Source organism: Trichoderma atroviride, chromosome 6, assembly GCF_020647795.1.
Source record: "Trichoderma atroviride chromosome 6, complete sequence".
NCBI lineage: Eukaryota > Fungi > Ascomycota > Sordariomycetes > Hypocreales > Hypocreaceae > Trichoderma > Trichoderma atroviride.
Genome location: NC_089405.1, coordinates 3,735,900 through 3,752,220, shown reverse-complemented (window position 1 = coordinate 3,752,220; position 16,321 = coordinate 3,735,900). Strand labels below are relative to the sequence as shown.

At 53.4% G+C, this 16,321-nt stretch overlaps 7 protein-coding genes across 7 annotated transcripts; 4 read left to right on the top strand and 3 right to left on the bottom strand.

Annotated features, from left to right (window-relative positions):
- Positions 1 to 1,762: 1,762 nt before the first annotated feature.
- Positions 1,763 to 4,536, top strand: TrAtP1_011866 (uncharacterized protein). Its single transcript, XM_014083431.2, has 4 exons — positions 1,763 to 2,789; positions 3,051 to 3,174; positions 3,305 to 3,454; positions 3,524 to 4,536. Exons 1-4 carry the CDS (start codon positions 2,157 to 2,159, stop codon positions 4,180 to 4,182), a joined length of 1,566 nt encoding a protein of 521 aa, XP_013938906.2. The 5' UTR covers positions 1,763 to 2,156; the 3' UTR covers positions 4,183 to 4,536.
- TrAtP1_011865 (uncharacterized protein) lies at positions 4,522 to 7,860 on the top strand. The gene is made up of 3 exons (XM_066115287.1): positions 4,522 to 5,440; positions 5,495 to 5,536; positions 5,596 to 7,860. The coding sequence occupies exons 1-3, from the start codon at positions 5,147 to 5,149 to the stop codon at positions 7,705 to 7,707; spliced, it is 2,448 nt and encodes an 815-aa protein (XP_065971385.1). The 5' UTR covers positions 4,522 to 5,146; the 3' UTR covers positions 7,708 to 7,860.
- A 35-nt stretch (positions 7,861 to 7,895) lies between these two features.
- TrAtP1_011864 (uncharacterized protein) lies at positions 7,896 to 9,740 on the bottom strand. The gene is made up of 3 exons (XM_014084901.2): positions 9,239 to 9,740; positions 9,085 to 9,187; positions 7,896 to 9,025 (listed from the first exon to the last, which is right to left on the bottom strand). Exon 3 carries the CDS (start codon positions 8,883 to 8,885, stop codon positions 8,022 to 8,024), a length of 864 nt encoding a protein of 287 aa, XP_013940376.1. The 5' UTR covers positions 8,886 to 9,025; positions 9,085 to 9,187; positions 9,239 to 9,740; the 3' UTR covers positions 7,896 to 8,021.
- TrAtP1_011863 (uncharacterized protein) lies at positions 8,955 to 11,577 on the bottom strand (the record flags this gene model as incomplete). Its single annotated transcript, XM_066115286.1, has 3 exons — positions 8,955 to 9,025; positions 9,085 to 9,187; positions 11,530 to 11,577. The coding sequence occupies 3 exons, from the start codon at positions 11,575 to 11,577 to the stop codon at positions 8,955 to 8,957; spliced, it is 222 nt and encodes a 73-aa protein (XP_065971384.1).
- A 1,574-nt stretch (positions 11,578 to 13,151) lies between these two features.
- TrAtP1_011862 (uncharacterized protein) lies at positions 13,152 to 13,511 on the bottom strand (the record flags this gene model as incomplete). The annotated part of the gene is made up of 1 exon (XM_066115285.1): positions 13,152 to 13,511. The coding sequence occupies one exon, from the start codon at positions 13,509 to 13,511 to the stop codon at positions 13,152 to 13,154; it is 360 nt and encodes a 119-aa protein (XP_065971383.1).
- A 946-nt stretch (positions 13,512 to 14,457) lies between these two features.
- Positions 14,458 to 14,787, top strand: TrAtP1_011861 (uncharacterized protein; the record flags this gene model as incomplete). Its single annotated transcript, XM_014084900.2, has 1 exon — positions 14,458 to 14,787. The coding sequence occupies one exon, from the start codon at positions 14,458 to 14,460 to the stop codon at positions 14,785 to 14,787; it is 330 nt and encodes a 109-aa protein (XP_013940375.2).
- A 216-nt stretch (positions 14,788 to 15,003) lies between these two features.
- On the top strand, positions 15,004 to 16,210 carry TrAtP1_011860 (uncharacterized protein; the record flags this gene model as incomplete). Its single annotated transcript, XM_066115284.1, has 2 exons — positions 15,004 to 15,997; positions 16,074 to 16,210. 2 exons carry the CDS (start codon positions 15,004 to 15,006, stop codon positions 16,208 to 16,210), a joined length of 1,131 nt encoding a protein of 376 aa, XP_065971382.1.
- Positions 16,211 to 16,321: the final 111 nt, after the last annotated feature.

The window sequence follows — 16,321 nt, the reverse complement described above, 5'->3', positions numbered from 1 at the left end:
CAGCCATTGTTGTACAAGATGTGCTGCATATGCACCACAGAACAGCAGATGCCCTCCTCTTTACTCCTCTCCTCTTTGCTCCGTCTTGCCTCAGCATCTCAACTCATTGCTCCCGTCCATCGGCCCATCCATTGGTCCATCCATTGATGTAGGCACTTGGCTCTGCTAAAATCTCTGCTCTGCGGCATGATTGACTTGTTCGGGATCCTACGTGTTCACGCCATGCCATACAAAGCAGAGTTTCTATGCACAGCAAGGGTCTCTGCCCGGTGCCGTCTCATTCGCAGCGCTTGGGGCCTGATGAGCAGCTAGCCAGCAGAGCACCGCATCAATTGGGAGGGGAGGCTCCGCAAACCACGTATGTACATGCAGTCTGCTGTATGTAATGGCACAGGGAGATACAGTGTGCATGTACAAGTCCGTTTGCAAAGACTGAATGTGCATGTACTGTAGCTGGGCCGGGACCTGCGAGTCCAGCTGTCATGGAGCCCATTGGTGCCGATGGTTTTTTGTGATAAAGGCGGCTACGACGATAATGGCGGATGGGGCGAGGCAAGGCGATTGTCCAGCAGTCGGTCATTGCAATTTGTCACCAGTTTTTTCTCTTTTCCTTTCCCGGCACGACACGCGTACATACAGACAGGCTCACCGATAGTCTCCCCGTTCAAGTGCATACATGTGCTCGTATGTCGGTTAAACAGATGTTTGCGAGCCAAAAAGGCGGAGATGCGCCATCGCCAGATGAGAGTGGGCTTGGCTCTCGAACCTTGGCCGCACCATGTGATTGAGTTTTATGGATGTTGGTGGCCCTCTATATTCCATCCATGGCTCAACAACGTGGCCGCGCAATATGAAGCCGTGAGCAGCCAGAAACAACGAGACTGCTGAATGCGTCGACCAGCCCTGTTTTTTTGGTGCATGTAGTTGCAGGTACTTGAACTTGAAGCCATCCATATCTGTCTACCCTGGAGACCCTCCCGGAAAAGTGCGATAAGCCCCAAATATGACTTCATGCGACATAATCAACGATTGCGGTACCCCAAAAGAAACTAACATGACATTCTGCATCATCCATGTACCATGTATGCACATACGTGTAATCCTGCCATCTTATCGCTGCGGCGGGAGCGGGATGGTGTTTGCTCTGCAGCAGATCAGTCAGCATGCAGCCCATACTTTGGGTCCTGCAGGAATACGAGTATCTACTACCACAAGTAAACAGGTGCATTCAAGAGAAAAAGAAGGAAAGAAAAGAAAAGAGAAGAAAGCATTCAGGGTCTGGGGTCCGACGATGAATCCGGCAGGGTGACGTTAGCAGACCGAGAGTGGTTCAATGATGACTCTTCACGGGCGTAGGACTGTCGGATATCAATTGTGTATAAGTGATAGAAGCATGAGCCGACAACGATATCAGTGGCTTTCTTGGCATCAATTAGGGCAGTCAATCTCACCATCACCGGGTAGAATATGAGGGCAACTCTACTAGTATCCAATGCCAATGTTGACTCTGCTTGTAGGACGCGGTAGTTGCAATGATAGAGCTTGGAGTCTATCTACTGCCGTTAAGAAAGCTTGACTTGACCAATGGGCGAATCAACAACCAAAAAGAGGTTGAAACAAAAGTAAAATACAAGTACCAAAAAAACCAAAAAAAAACGGCATCTTCCGTTTCTTAATAATTTATGCAAGCAATCCAATTGGCACGAAACAAAATACCGCGTCCAAGACCACGCCACTTCTTTGTCTCGGATCAAACAGCTCGCTCCAGCATTTAGCGCTGTGGCCGATTTTATTTGCGCGGAATGAAATAGCCGCAGGCGCCGCCTCACAATGTAGGTACATGTACGGGTAATAAAAAAAAAGTTCGTAGAGATCTACCAGAGGGCTGCCCGTTTCGTCCAGTTTCGCATCTAACACGACAATTAAATGTTCCGTGGTGTCCCAAAAAAATAAAAACACCAAAACACCAAGAGGCATAAGCCTTGACTGCATGTAAATATACATCGCCGCCGGTTTCTGCTCGCCTCGCCATCTGCAGCTTGCTGACGAACTGCAGCAGAGAAAAAGAGGAACAAAACCCGCTGACATCACCCCCCAACCCAATCAGGCCGATTTTGGTTTCTGGGGCGCCTCTCCAGGGCCTGTGAGACGCTGGAATGGAGGGAAATGCAGAGGCCGTTAGCGCTCAGCTGCAGCAGCCAGTAGCAACAATCCCCGCACCGGCTGCTGCTGATAGCGATAGCGGGAGAGTCCGTGGCAGAGCTCCAGCAGCCGAATCTGCGTCGTCTGGACCAGGCAACGACAGCGACAACAACAACAGCAACAGCCGATTTGCTGCGGCCTTGACGACTTCAACAACATCGGCGTCAGCATCAGCATCACCAGCATCACCGCCGTTTACGTCAGCACCGGCAACGCCAGCCAGAGCCAAAGCTGCCGCCTCCAGACCCGAACCCGGCCCGGAGCCTGAATCTGGATCGACACCTGCATCTGGCCTTGGATCACCATTGCCTGGATCTGCATCCCGCAACAGACCCGACACCGGCTGCGACGAGGCTGAAGCCGCATCTACATCTACTTCTACATCTGCATCTGCATCTTCCTCGGCAACTTCAACGCTCGGCAGGCAGCAGCGCCCGACCAGCATCGCCCTGCCGCCGCCCTTTGTCGCCCCGTCGTCGTATCTGCGCTTCCACGCCAACTCCCACGCTGGCGGCATCATGGCCGATGCGCCAGACCCCAAACCGCAGTCGCAGAGCCCTCTGGACAAGGAGCAGCGACAAGGCCTGGTGCGTGAATCTGCGTCTGTCTATACCGCCAGAACTGCACTTGTCTCTTCCTTCTAGCACCAGCAGCTGCATCTGCCATCGACAGCGGCAGCCTGCTTGCCGGCAATGCTGTGCTTCCTGATCGTGCCGAGTCTTTGCCCCCCGCGCCCAGATCCATCCAATCCGTCCCTCCAACCCGCCATTCATACCCAAATCTCCAATTGCTTTGCTTTGCTTGATAACTTGCAATCATCCGCTGACCTGGCATCTGCCCTCTTGCAGAATTCAATCCGAGACTTCCTCCGCAAGCGCACCAGCTACGATGTGCTGCCGCTGTCCTTCCGCCTCATTGTGCTCGACACCGACCTACTCATCAAGAAGAGCCTCAACATCCTAATCCAGAACTGTAAGCCGCCGCAGAAATCTTCCATCACTTCGTCTGGCCAGCCCTGCCATGCCCCGCGTCCTTCCCCGCGCTAGGCTGGGCACCGGCTTTGGGCTGGCCGTTGGGTGTCACGATGCTGACTCTTCTCTAGCCATTGTGTCTGCCCCTCTATGGGACTCGCACGCCTCGCGGTTCGCTGGCATCTTGACCGCGACCGACTACATCAACGTGATCCAGTACCACTGCCAGTTCCCCGATGAGATGAACAAGCTGGACCAGTTCCGTCTGAGCAGCTTACGAGGTGAATACTACTCTACTCTTCCTACTGGCTTTGCTATCACGGCGCTCAAGAGGCTGACTGTGATGCTAGACATTGAAAAAGCAATTGGGGCCACCCCCATTGAGTCTGTTTCTGTCCATCCTTCGAAACCGCTCTACGAGGCCCTTCGACGCATGCTCAAGACCCGCGCGCGAAGAATCCCGCTGGTCGACGTCGACGACGAGACTGGCAGAGAAACCGTCATCTCGGTCATTACCCAGTATCGAATCCTCAAGTTCATCGCCGTCAACAACGAGCACAACACCATTCTACTCAAGAAGACGGTCCGCGATCTCCACCTAGGGACGTACACAGACCTCGCCGTGGCGCGCATGGCGAGCACAGTGCTCGACGTCATCGACCTCATGGTCAACCGGAACATTAGCTGCGTACCCATTGTCGATTCTGAAAATCGAGTCCTCAACGCCTTTGAGGCTGTCGACGTCATTCCATGCATCAAAGGGGGCGCTTACGACGACCTGAATGGGACTGTGGGCGAGGCGCTGTGCAAAAGGCCGGAAGATAACCCGGGCATCTTCACCTGCAGCGAGGACGATAGGCTGGATTCTATCTTCGACACGATTCGAAAGAGCCGCGTGCACAGGCTAATCGTCGTCGATGACGAAAATAAGCTCAAGGGCGTCATCTCGCTTTCCGATATCCTCAAGTACGTACTGCTACACGACGAGGAAGATGTCGCAAAGTCATGAGCGCCTCTTTTCTATTTATGGTGTCAAGAGCCTTTATACTGGAGAACTGGGCTGGGTATACGGAGGTTTAATGGATGCATCTGGTGTGGCGTACTGGTTGTTTGATGACGAGGAGAGGCATGCCAGGAGAGCTGCTAAGATTCTGCTACATATATTTCACCCCCCCTTTTTTTTTTTTTTTTTTTTTTTAATTGTTTATCTACTGATAGAATGCTGCAAGGTAAGTTTCTTTTTGGTTATTCCGGGCACTGCTTCACTATCCGCCGCAAGTGGCCGGCGGCCTTTTTGGGTAGAAATTGAGTTGAACTTGTAACTTTGAACTTTGTAGAATGAGAAAGTTTCAAGTCGAGATACCTTCATCCTATACCTCTCTCTTGTGTTAGGCTTTTCTATTCCCTCACTTTGCTCTGAGAGAGGCTTGAGTCCTACATCCCTGACCCTTGGTCTGACCTCTGATTCTTCATATAGCTCTCTCGTATTGCCTTCCGTGGCGCCTGCGAGAATTCAGCCAGCCGCGTGCGATGGATCCGGTATCAGTGACCAAGATCGTTTTTGGCAGCCGATAAATGCTTAAGCAGCCCTCCTGCAGTGGTGGAGCAGAGCCTTCCCTTAAACGATGGCAGCATTTCCTGCTCAGAAACTTGGACGCGCGTGTTGTGGCTGTTGGGACACACAAAACCTGCTTTTAGGACAAAACTTGGATCTTCCTTCCTCACCTCTGGATGCGCGAATTTACAAGGAACCTGCCCCTGCTTTCAAGCCCTTGGTCATGGGCTGATTCTACAACCTGCAGTTTGACAACCCAGGAATATGTATCCTCTAGATTCACAAGGCCGCTTTGACTGAAGCATCAAATTATCCTACCCAGTTTGGCTGCGTTTAGACAAGCATCTTCAGCCGATCTATCCCTCACCAGTTGGTTATCTCATCGGGGGCTTCGTCGCGACTCTCTCCGTCTGCCGCCATGGAGCCCCGACCCCAACCAGCGGCACATCAGCATCGGCGCCGTTACTGCTTATCACGGCGAGAGATGATGCGACGCGCCTCCCTTCGCCAGACTCTTCAACAGCCGGCGTCTTCCAACCAAGCACGTGCGATGCCTCTCGACCAAGCCGTTCAAGCGTTGCTTAATATAGAGCCATGGCCCAGTACCCGCACCTGGCCACCGACCGCTGAAGTGCCAGACTTCATGGATGAAGACAACCAAGACGAAGCTCAGGAGGTGTTTATTGACCAATTCAACAATCTGGCGGTGGAGGTATGGAAACATGGACAAAAAGGATCGCCTTGAAATGTGGCTGACAGCTATTAGAATCGAGTACCATTGCTCGCCCATGGTGACACTATCCTCATTGTAAGTAATGGACCGACCTATGAGCTGGACAGCATTTTCTGATGTTTTCCGTATTACAGAACCTGGAAACCCCAGAGCCTAAGCAGCCTGGGTTGCTCCGTCGAATCTTTTCAGGACCAAGTAGGCCGGATCCAGCATCACGACAGAGCGTCTCAGACTTGGCATATCATCGTCGCTACAAGCCTGATGTATACACGTCGGTTGATCTTGAAGACCTGCAACGGCTGTCTAGCAAAAGCCTGCTGCGTCTGCCCCCAGCTTACGCCCCCTACCCCTTGGCCATACCAACGTGCTTGCGTGCCTGTGCACAATTCATTGCGGAAAAGGCCAATACCCGGGGCATCTTTCGGGTTTCCGGCTCTGAAAGAGTCGTTGAAGAATTCTCGCGGTACTACAACTCGGTCCCTGCCCATGAAGAGGCTGTGCTTGGGACAGTCCTCCAAGATACCTTGCCGGTCCACATTGCACACACAATCCACGATGTGGCTTCTACGTTCAAGCGCTTTCTAGCCCGCCTGCCAGGAGGGATCTTGGCATCGCCAAAACTTTTTAATGTTTTTGTTGCAATCCATGAGCAGCTGGATGGGCCGTCTGAGCTTTCGAGTGGTTATCGTGCCCAGGTTCGTGCACGACTCATAGCACTCGCCATTCAATCCATCAGGTCAAAGTCTATCCGCCATGTGATTTGCGCCGTCTTTGGCTTGCTACATATGATTGGACGGATCACTGAATTGTTGCCAGAAGAGCGTGTTAATGGTCAATCTCTTCATCCCGATCATCAGTTTGTGGATTATGAAGGTCTTGGAGTTTGTGTTGGCCCGCTGCTAAGCAATGATCCTCCGTTGAAACCAGTCCAGCCAACTCCTGAGCCGCGTCGCTTTCCATGGGCTTCGAAGCTGCTTCGTCGGCAAGCGCAAGAGTTGACCGAAGACGCCAAAGCTGAAGAGGAAGCCAGAATTATAGCGGCAATGGTGAAGCGTGCCATGGATGCAGCTAGTGTTGCTGAGATGCTTATTACACATTGGCGGGACGTGGTTTATGAATTGAAAGTCTTGAATAGGAATGTTCGTGATGGTGTGGCGATGCTGCATCTCGAGTATCGCGAGATGCCTCCACTGAGTTCAGATCCAGACATTGGCAATCCTGTTGTGGACTCGGATGTTCATTTTGAGGCAGGTTCTGAGGCAGGTTCTGAGGCAGGACCTGAGGCAGGTTCTGTTGACAGTCAGGAGACTGTGTTCCTTACAACGGCCGCGGCCAATGGTCAGCGAGAAGCCAGGAGTGGCCTGAAGACTGCGTCAGCTGAGGCAGGTTCTGAGGCAGGTTCTGTTGGCAGTCAGGAGGCAATGTTCCTTACAACGGCCGCGGCCAATGGTCAGCGAGATGCCAGGAGTGGCTTGAAGACTGCGTCAGATCCCCCCCAATTGACTCCCTCAAACGCCATCCGACGACCAACGGGTACAACCAAGGAGTCGGCAAGGATGATACTGCTCGAGACGGAAATACAGCAGTTGAAAGAATTCGACATGGCGGCATTGCATCAACAACTGCAAGACGCAAATGGGAAGCTGAGTAAATGGAAAGAGAGAGCCTTGGCTGCGGAGAAAAAGGCAAGGCTGTTTCAAAAATTTACGATGCGCGTCAGACACCTTTACGGCTCTCCCTCGAATAAAGGCTCTTGTCAAAGCGGAGATGACGGGTCGGCAGTCAGAGAAGAGAGCGACGCACAAGGTTCCTACCTGGTTCATAGCGTTCGGCTTCACAAGGCCCTGGAGGCTATTGAGAAAGGAGTCCAGGCCACCGGTTACCAAGAGAGTATAGGCCTGGGAGATGGAGATGCCATTGCGGCCAAGATATTCCAGAGTTTATATCCCCGGATGCAGACACGAGACGGGCCGCCTTGTGGTGGTTCGCCCTCGGGTGGTTCCAAGGCTACAGCCACTGGCGATGCGCTGTTGTTGCAGAGTATGGATGGCGTGGCGAGTCCCAGAGACGACGAAGAAACGCTGAAGCTTCGTCTTGCGATGGTGGAGCTGTGGATGGCTGTGCAGGAGTTGCTGCGGATGGAGGATGAGGAGGCGTCTTCAACGACGTCTTCGTCGTCGACTTCGTCGTCGTCGTCTCAGCAGTCGAGCACTTTTACTAAGAATGAGCCTTCTTCATTTTTGTAAGTTGCTTGGTTGCTTGATTGGTTTCGTGTTTGGTTGATTGATTGCTTAGTTGGTTACTTGTTTGTTTGGTTCACTGGTTTGGTTGATTGATGCAATGGATTAAGTCTTATAATATCTATTATGCAATTGATTGTTTTAGGATATAGAGTCGTTAAAATTCAATTTTTTTTTTTTTTTTTTTTTTTTTTATATCATATCAACATTGCTTTTCCAACGCTTCATGACCATTGAACTTTGATCTACCCTATTCAAATTCAAATACCGTAAATTCCTCCATTGAGATTGCCATCTCACGGCGCTGGTGCTCTTTTGTACTACCAAGGAGCGCCAGGCCGCCGTGCAATCCTCCATCTCCCAGCTTGGTCCAGATTCATATTGACTTGCATTCTTCCAATGCCATCCACAACGGCGTTGAGCGCCCGGGTATCGACATCCTCTGAGTTTCGAGCATGTCTGCTGCCACTACCGCTACCACTACGAACTCTGTTTTGGGGTCTCGGTATGGGACTCATGGGTGGAGAAAGGACCCGAGAATCGCCCTGGCGGAGCGTAGGCTGAGAGTCGGCGATAGACAAGGGCGATTCAGGCCGTTCGAGCTGGGAGGTTGGCGGTGAGGGGAGAGAGTAACTTGCGGCTTGAGTAGAGTAGGTGGACATGTTTGCGAATGGGGGCGAGGAAGAAGAAGACGAGAGAAAGCTGGGGCGGGGTTGAGCGGAGGGGACGACGGAGAAGGGTTGGATTTGAAGCTCTTCTCGTGGTTCGAATGGCGAGTTGTTGGAGTTGGTAAATGGCGAGGTGGCGTGGGCGAGACGGAAGATGGCTTCTTCGTCGGAGGATGGGAGGTCGGGTTCGAAGTCGGAGTGGAAAGAGCCTGGCATGGGGTGGTAGGCGGTTGAAGGCATTGAAGAAGAAGATTGCTGAGAAGATTGATGCTGATGCTGTTCCAACGGAGGAGAAGGAGCAGGAGGATCGTAGGGGATGAGATCCAGCCACTGCTGCTGGCGCTGATGCTGCCAGTCTCGCTGGCTGGAAGAAGACGCGGCAGAAGAATCAGGATTGCGGCTGGGAGAAGGACGAACAGGAGACGCAGTGCGATGCAGACGACCAATAGACAAACGACGATGCGGTGCAGGCGAAGACGACGGATTGATTACATTTGGCGGTGATGGCCAGACCATGGCGATGTGCGGTTGGTGCTGGGGCTCGTGGGTGCGGAGCGGCGAGACGCCGTGGCCTGGCTGAGCGCGTCAGTTTTCGGAGACGAAGATTTCCTTGTGGCGGTGGGTGAGTTCGGCGACGGCGGAGCAGAGGACCATGTCTGGGAGATTGAGTTAGCAAGACGTGGTTGACAAGGGGATATTTTCGGAGGAGACGCACCGACTCCGGGGCCGACGTCGCGCGTGCTGAGGGCCTTGATGGAGAGGTCTGGGTTGACCTTGCCGATGACCTGGGCGGCATTGCCGTTGACGAGGTGAGAGTCCTGCAAAGAATGTCAGTGATGGTGATGATGATGATGTGGAAAGAGACGCACGCGGTTGAGCAGAATGGTGACGACGCCGTCGGCGTCAATGGTGGCCTGGTCGCCGCGCAGCTGCGTGACTTTGCCGACGATGGTGACGGTGCGGCCGACGAAGTTGTCGAGGTAGGCGGCGACGATGCGGGGGGGTGGACATTTGCTCGGCCATGGTTGATGTTGGCGATGCTGTGGTTGTGGTTGTGGTTGTGTGCTTGCAGAAGCGAGGTATAGCTGGTGTAGCGGTGTTGTAGCTGGATCTTTGAACTCGAACTATACTAGCAGCAAAGAAGAAGCAGCAGTGATTGTCTGTGTTTTGTCGTGCTGTGCGATGCGGGATGCGGGATGCTCAGCTCAGCTTCAAATCACGAACCCCTCAACGCGGTTACACGAAGGAGGTCGCGCTGAGGGATCGCGAGATCAGGTGACACAGCATTGGTCTCTCACGTGCGAATAAGCTACAGAAGGTCTTGTCCGCTGTAGCAGTTGGCCTACAGCACTACGAGCACTATCAGCTACCAGGTACTAGCACTCTTACGATTCTAACTCTAGCACTACTTCAATCTTGACGCCGCAGCAGAGCTTGCAAGCTGGGAAATGGTGGGAGTGGGAGTGGCAAAAGCCTGCAGCTCTCACGGTAAGCAAAATCTCATGCTCTCGCTTGCCCACCGAGTTGGCCGAGACGAGCCGTGGCCTGCCAATTGGATAAAGGCCAAGCCGCGAGTGTGCGTCGCTTCGCCATGGGCTTTGAATGGCTTGATGGGCCGGGATTCGTCACCGGCGGCTCGGTTCTCAAACTTGGTGTTGTAGATCACGGGTCTGGCTGGGATGAGATGGATGGACGGATGGAACGGTCAGTCACTGTGCCGGGTAAAACTTGGCTTGACAGTGAGCTCCCTTCTCTTACAGCCAGCTGGGTACGTATAAACGTGTAAACTGTGAAAGCGTGCTAGCAGGGACATGGATTGCTGGAATACTACTGCCGGCTACAGACCGGTACTTGCTCTTGCTCGTCTATATCCGAGCGATCCAGGCGCTGGAACTCGATGCCGGCCGGCGTGATATCTCGGATGCGAGTGCTTTCCTTGTTCATTCGCCGCATATCAAACACACAAGAGACGTATATGCACACACACCTGTTCGTTCATGACTGGCCCGGACTCCATCGGTCCCCGTTTCGAATCCAACCACTCCATCCAAAGGGAGAGAAAAGAAAAAAAAACTCGCCTTACTGTGCCGGCCTGGAAAGCTTTCCCATTCCCCCAAAAAAGTGGGACACACCCATCATCTCGCCCGACGGGACGTCTCGTCGTGCTCCCCCATGATTGGTGCCCTCCTTTGATAACGTTTAGGTAGCATTGGCGCCGACCTACGCCAGGCACTGGAGCCGGAAGCATTCCCTCCTCTCTTTGTTGTCTCGCACTTTTCCCTCGGAGAGCCGAAGACAAGGTGAGAGAGGAGGACGTCCTGATAGGATGCCTTGGTGAAGCCACAGAAGCTTGTCTGGCGTCGAACGGAATGCCACCGGGGGGGATGTGGGAGGGCCAGTTTGAATGCGAAATCGGCGTCGGGACGGGATCCCACCTAATACTGGGACTCTTTTACTTTGTAAAGCTCGCTTCTTCTTTTGTGGCTTGTACAAGCAAGCGAGACCTGGCTTGGTTCAGAGCGACTTTTGCTGCTGTACTTCGTATCAGCCTCGGCTCTACTTACGCCAAGAGCATGAGCTGTCTCTTTTTCAAGTCACTTCGGAGTTCTCGGCTCATGAAGCTCTTGACACATTTCCTTTACATTTTTTTTTTTTAAAATTGATGGCTTTGCCAGCGGCTTGGCAGAATTGCCAAACTCTCTACTCTCAATCGCTCGTATCGGAGAAGGCTGTCCGGAGTAGGCAACAACACGCTGGGTATCACAGGCTTGGCTTCAAAACAAAGTATACTACAAAGTATACTCAGCTGCCTGTCAGCGTATTGCCCCTCTCAGGCTACCGTTGGTTGGGCAAAAGCGAAACTAGAGCTGCAATAGTCTAGAAAAGGGCTGGTGGTAAACCAAAGGCTTCTGTCGACGTAGAGGGGAAATTGGATATCAGGAAAAAAAAGTGGTATGATGGACTGATTGATAAAGGGCGACATTTGCCATTGTGAGCCCATGTTCAGTGCCAACATATCAGCATGTTTCAGTGCCGCCCAATTGGCCAACCGAACGGCAATTAGAGTTGCCACAATTTGCAATGCTTTTTTTGTTCTGTCTTGTCGAGTGTTGAGTGTGAGCGAGGCTACTTTCGGATAAATGGCTTGGACATGGCCCACCACCAAGCAGCCAGGAAACAGCTCCGCTTTCGCTTGTTCAGCTCTCATTCCCAGGAACGCCCGCTTGTTAAACTTCAATGGAGCTGGTCTAGCTGTCGGAGGAGTTCCCAGGAATGGCTATGAGAGGGAGGGGCCGGCGCCCACGGCAAAGGAGAGAGAAAACCTAGACGTTAATCTAATCACTGCAAAGTTTGTGGCAGTCGAGCTCTCCGGGGGCAGCAGACGCCAAAAGCCTAAAAACCGGCTTTTTTTTTTTTTTGCAAAAGGCAAGGCCGAAGCATAGCGAACCAGGCCAGGGGAGCCATTCCTCGAGTTGGAAGTAGTCTGGGACACGGCTTAGCCTTTGTGATACGTGGAGAGTTACGCAACGGCCAATGGCGACGGGAAGCTCAGCAAACCGGCATTATGCATGTGAGATGCGTGCCATTCATCAACCAGTGCATGGCAAGCACGGGTGGACTTTGCTCGGCCAGGGGTCCTGTCTGCCCGGAGCTGCATGGAGAGATGCCCGGATATTGAATTGTTGCCTGACGGACGGGCCTGGATCTCGCCGGAAAGCTGCTGGGGCCATTGACAGGAGGACCCTGTATTTGCTTAGGCTGTTCGTCTGTTGCTCCAGTAAGAGGCACTATTTCTCTTAGCTCGAGCTGCAGCTGCAGGTTTTGGGTCCTGAAGCAAACGGCCTTGTTATCATGCACTTTGCCTTTTGCGATGGCCCGGTGCAGCCCGGTGCAGCCCAGTCCCGTCCTATTCGGCTCAACTGTGATTGTGTCGCTGCCCAAAGCTCGGTCTCTGGATATTCGCGCAGAAAAGGCTGGGTGGCTGCGCAGAGGCGGGAAGAAGATGGCTGGAGGCGCAACCGTCTAGAATCCATCTGCGCAACAGCCATGCCAGCCAAGCCAGCCAAGCAGCTCGGGAGAAATAAGCGGACGGCCGAGACCAGTTTTAGTTAGAAGCAAACTTTGACAGTGGATCGAGAGAGACTATGCCCCAAGTTGTTTGGAAGCGAGGAGTGCGGAAAGTGGAGAGTCATGGCCGGGTGGATGGAGAGACAATAATAGAGGAGAGGATAGAACGTTTGAAGACGGATGGTTTTGGTCGGCTCATCTCAGCACCTCTCCAGGCGGCATGAGCGCTAAGACGGCCCTACGGCGCTTCACTGCTGCGGTCCAAGCCAGCGCTGGGGCGGCCTCCAAGTACAGGCCGAGTACAGGCCAAGTCCGTCCCAAGTACCTGCGAGCATTCTATAAGACGCACCGCGGCCTGCAGTGGGACGAGAGTTGAGCAGAACGGGGCACTCGAGCTGTAGGGCGTGCAGCTGTAGCGGCATGCATGCATGCACTGCGCATTGCAACCAGGCAGCAACCTGGGACTGAAGCCGTTGGATCAATGCGACTCGATGCCAGCTGTACAAGGATGGTACCTGTGGGGGCCAGATTCTGATACCCGGTCTAGTAGGGAAAATTGGATCGGAGCTCGGATCGCGATCGCACTAAAATCAAGTCACCAGAAGGGGAGGGATCGCCACAGCGTCCCAGCAAGGCAGAATAAGGTTCAAGCTCTGGGAATGCGTCGTTGAAGATGGGTGAGTCAGATTAGGCGGGAATCGGGACGACTATCGATTAGAAGATGTGAAACTTGTTTGAATTCCACCAGGTGCCTTCTTCATCTGGGAATTGCGACCTAGGTGTCTTTGCCACAACGGCGTTGGCTTCTAATGGCGTGAGATAGTAGGGTGAGGTGAATACCTCAGTTGGCTTGGAGGTAGCGACGCGCGTTCGAACACGGCCACGAGCGCATAAATCTTCAAGCCATGTTACAGCTACTGCTGCTGTTGAAACGGTCAACTCCTTGCTTGTCTGCTTGGCACGGCCCGTGATGCGGTGCTGCCTCACATATAAAACGCTGGCGTGCTTGAGTATAGTAAGCATGCCGTGTAAGGTGTAAGTTGTTAAGAGGTACAGATTGGATGCTTGGCACATACAACGGGTACCGACAGACTCACAGGTGGTAGTAACACAAGCACAAGCAAGCAGTGCTTAGCAGGGGCTTAGGCTAGGCGGCCTTGGAATATTCTTTGCATCTTGAAGCCTATTGGTGAGAGGCTTTGATGCCGTGAACCAATACAACCAATACCCTTCCAGCACAAGAGAACATTTATCGTTTGTCTTAATGGCGCCTCGTCTTGATAAAAAAAATTACGCTTTCTTTCCGTGTATAATGTGTGTGAATTTGGTTCAAAGAGGCGCCAACACTTGCCTCCGGTCCACGGTTATAAGCCATGTATGTCCATATCTCGGTCCAGATACACTTGTGGCGCTTGCTGTGACTGCGTCTTTTGATTCGTTGCCTACTATATAAACCCTTGCCAATTCCAATGCTGTTGATGAATTGATGCTATTCCGCATCCTGACTGGAGCTGCAGCCATTCCACATCCCGACTGGGACAGCTAGCTACGCCGGTGCCGAGCTATCATGATTGGTGCAGCTTGGAAAGTGGTTATCTCGCGGAAACCACTGGTGATAATACCACCCGATTAAGCCTCGAGCCGAGTTGCAGCTCTTGCCTGCTTCTTCCCTTGCAGCCTCCTTGGTCCGGAGCTGATACTTGACCTGCCGTCTTGTCATGGTGAGTCCATCGAGCTCGTTGTTTCTGCCTCGCTGAATCACGGAGAAGACGGAAGAGCCTAACAATACAATACCTAATCAGACATCAAACATCGATGCTGCCACCACCACCGCTATTACTACCGCTATTCTCATTACTGCACTACTAGAGCCACTGCTGCCACTATTAGTATCGTCCAATATTATTACTTCGTACAGCTACTGCTGCTACTGCTGCCACTGCTGCTCCGCTACTGCTTGCCACATACCAGCCCGCGCACTACCTCGGGTTGGGCCTAGCAGTACTTGGCGGTACACTCGATGCTTTTGGCACCCAAGCCAGAGCTCGCTGTGAATCCCACCGTGCCGGCCCCGATGCTTTTTACTGCTCGCCCGCGCACCTCTGCCGCATCCGTCCTCCCTCCTCTTCAATCATTGGAACAGTCGACGTTGCCGCCGGTGCCATCTCGCTCCTCGCCCAGCTCTCAGGCCGCAAGCGTCCGAACCCACGACTTTGCTGCGTCCACCCCGACCGGCTGCTGCATCGCCTGTGCCGGCCAAGCTCCACCTGCTGAGCTTCCCCTCTCCAGATCCTCGATCAGGCCCTTGCTGGGTTCCCGTGCTACGCTACGGCCCCGCCACGGCTTCTGAGCTCCAGCGACCCCCCCCTCACCAGCAGCTGTCAACGCCCCCCGGCTCTCTGGATCGACGCAGACGCCAATTGATCAACACCTGCTGGCTCTTCAACTTGTCACAGCAGCTGCCACCAGAAAAAACACACAAAAAAACACGCAAAATATATGGATTAGAAGCCCAAAATAAACATCAACGCAAGATAGGAAACAGAAAGAAAGCGAGCCGGCGATTATGTGCGACAGTCCTCTCTTTGGCGAGTTCGGCCTGGGCATCCACAACAACCTCCCAGGTCCCATCTTCCCGTACTCCTTCGACCTCTACAGGGACGATCCCATCGACAACCTCGTCGATCCCGGACTGACGGCGACGCCATATACTTCGTCGCCGAACTCGTCGTTCCCGTCGCCAGAGCAATTGTCCGGGTCCTCGCCGCTGAGCTGCCACGAGTACTTTGTCGACCCCCGAGACAGCATCGGCAGCCTCGACGCAGCAACCATCGCCCCTCGTGAGACGGTCGCTCACAACAACACGGCCGTCGCCAAAAACAGCAGCCACGGCCCCAGCAGTCACAACATCAGCAATGCCAGAAGCAACAACGGCAAGCCGAGCAAGGCAATCCCAAGCTCGGCTTTGGCATCGGCCTCATCATCATCATCAACAACGACGACGCCAGCAGCAGCTCCCCAGCCACCAGCTAATACGTCTCCCATGGTAACAAGGACGAGAAAGGCCTCTTCCCAGAACCCGGATGCTTCGGGCTCAGCAGCTCAACCTCGCGCCAAGAAGCAAAAGACAACCATCACCGTCAAGCTGGAGCCTCAAGAACCCCAACAGCAGCGCCCGCGACAGCAGCGCCAACGACAGCCCTCGCCGCCGAAACGAAAGCCCGCGCGGCGAGGCTCCACGGCAAAAAAGGAAGATGTGGCCCAGCGCACCAAGAACCTGGAGCGCAATCGCATTGCCGCATCCAAGTGCCGCCAGAAGAAGAAGGAATGGGTGGTTGATCTCGAGGTGAAGAAAGACTCGATGCAGTTGCGCCACGCCGAACTGCGCGCCGAGTATTCGAGCCTTGTCGAAGAAGTCACAGCCATCAAGAACGAGCTCATGGCCCATGCCAAGTGCCAAGACCCCAACATCAACTTCTGGATCGAAAAGGAAGCGCTCAAGTATGTTGAGAGATGCATGGGCCCGCCTCCGGAGCGGCGTCCATCCATGCTGGGGAATGGTGAGCTTAACCTACGATATGGGGGTAGATATTCGTAATGCCCAAACCCTTGTGCTGACCATCATCTACTATGCAGCCGCATCTGGATCCAGCACGCTGCCCTCGCCGGCAGAGTCTCACCGGTCCCATCAGGAGCCGCCGCTACCGAGGCCTGAAGGGGATATCAATCTCGACTACATGCCTGACGAGCTACTGACCGGTGACTTTGTGTGAAGGGAAATGAAAAGACAAGACATGATACAACAAGACAAGAAAATCAGGACATGGGATAGGAGATCTTTGCGGCCAGGAGCTAGTTTAGCGTCAATGGATTTCTGTGGCGGA

Bases quoted from the DNA above. Each gene is read 5' to 3' on its own strand.
- TrAtP1_011866 (XM_014083431.2), top strand. From the start codon at position 2,157: ATGGAGGGAAATGCAGAGGCCGTTAGCGCTCAGCTGCAGCAGCCAGTA. The intron at 2,790-3,050 runs GTGCGTGAATCT...GCCCTCTTGCAG, and splicing joins AGGAGCAGCGACAAGGCCTG to AATTCAATCCGAGACTTCCT. The intron at 3,175-3,304 runs GTAAGCCGCCGC...ACTCTTCTCTAG, and splicing joins CAACATCCTAATCCAGAACT to CCATTGTGTCTGCCCCTCTA.
- TrAtP1_011865 (XM_066115287.1), top strand. From the start codon at position 5,147: ATGGAGCCCCGACCCCAACCAGCGGCACATCAGCATCGGCGCCGTTAC. The intron at 5,441-5,494 runs GTATGGAAACAT...GACAGCTATTAG, and splicing joins TCAACAATCTGGCGGTGGAG to AATCGAGTACCATTGCTCGC. The intron at 5,537-5,595 runs GTAAGTAATGGA...TCCGTATTACAG, and splicing joins ATGGTGACACTATCCTCATT to AACCTGGAAACCCCAGAGCC.
- TrAtP1_011864 (XM_014084901.2), bottom strand. From the start codon at position 8,885: ATGGTCTGGCCATCACCGCCAAATGTAATCAATCCGTCGTCTTCGCCT.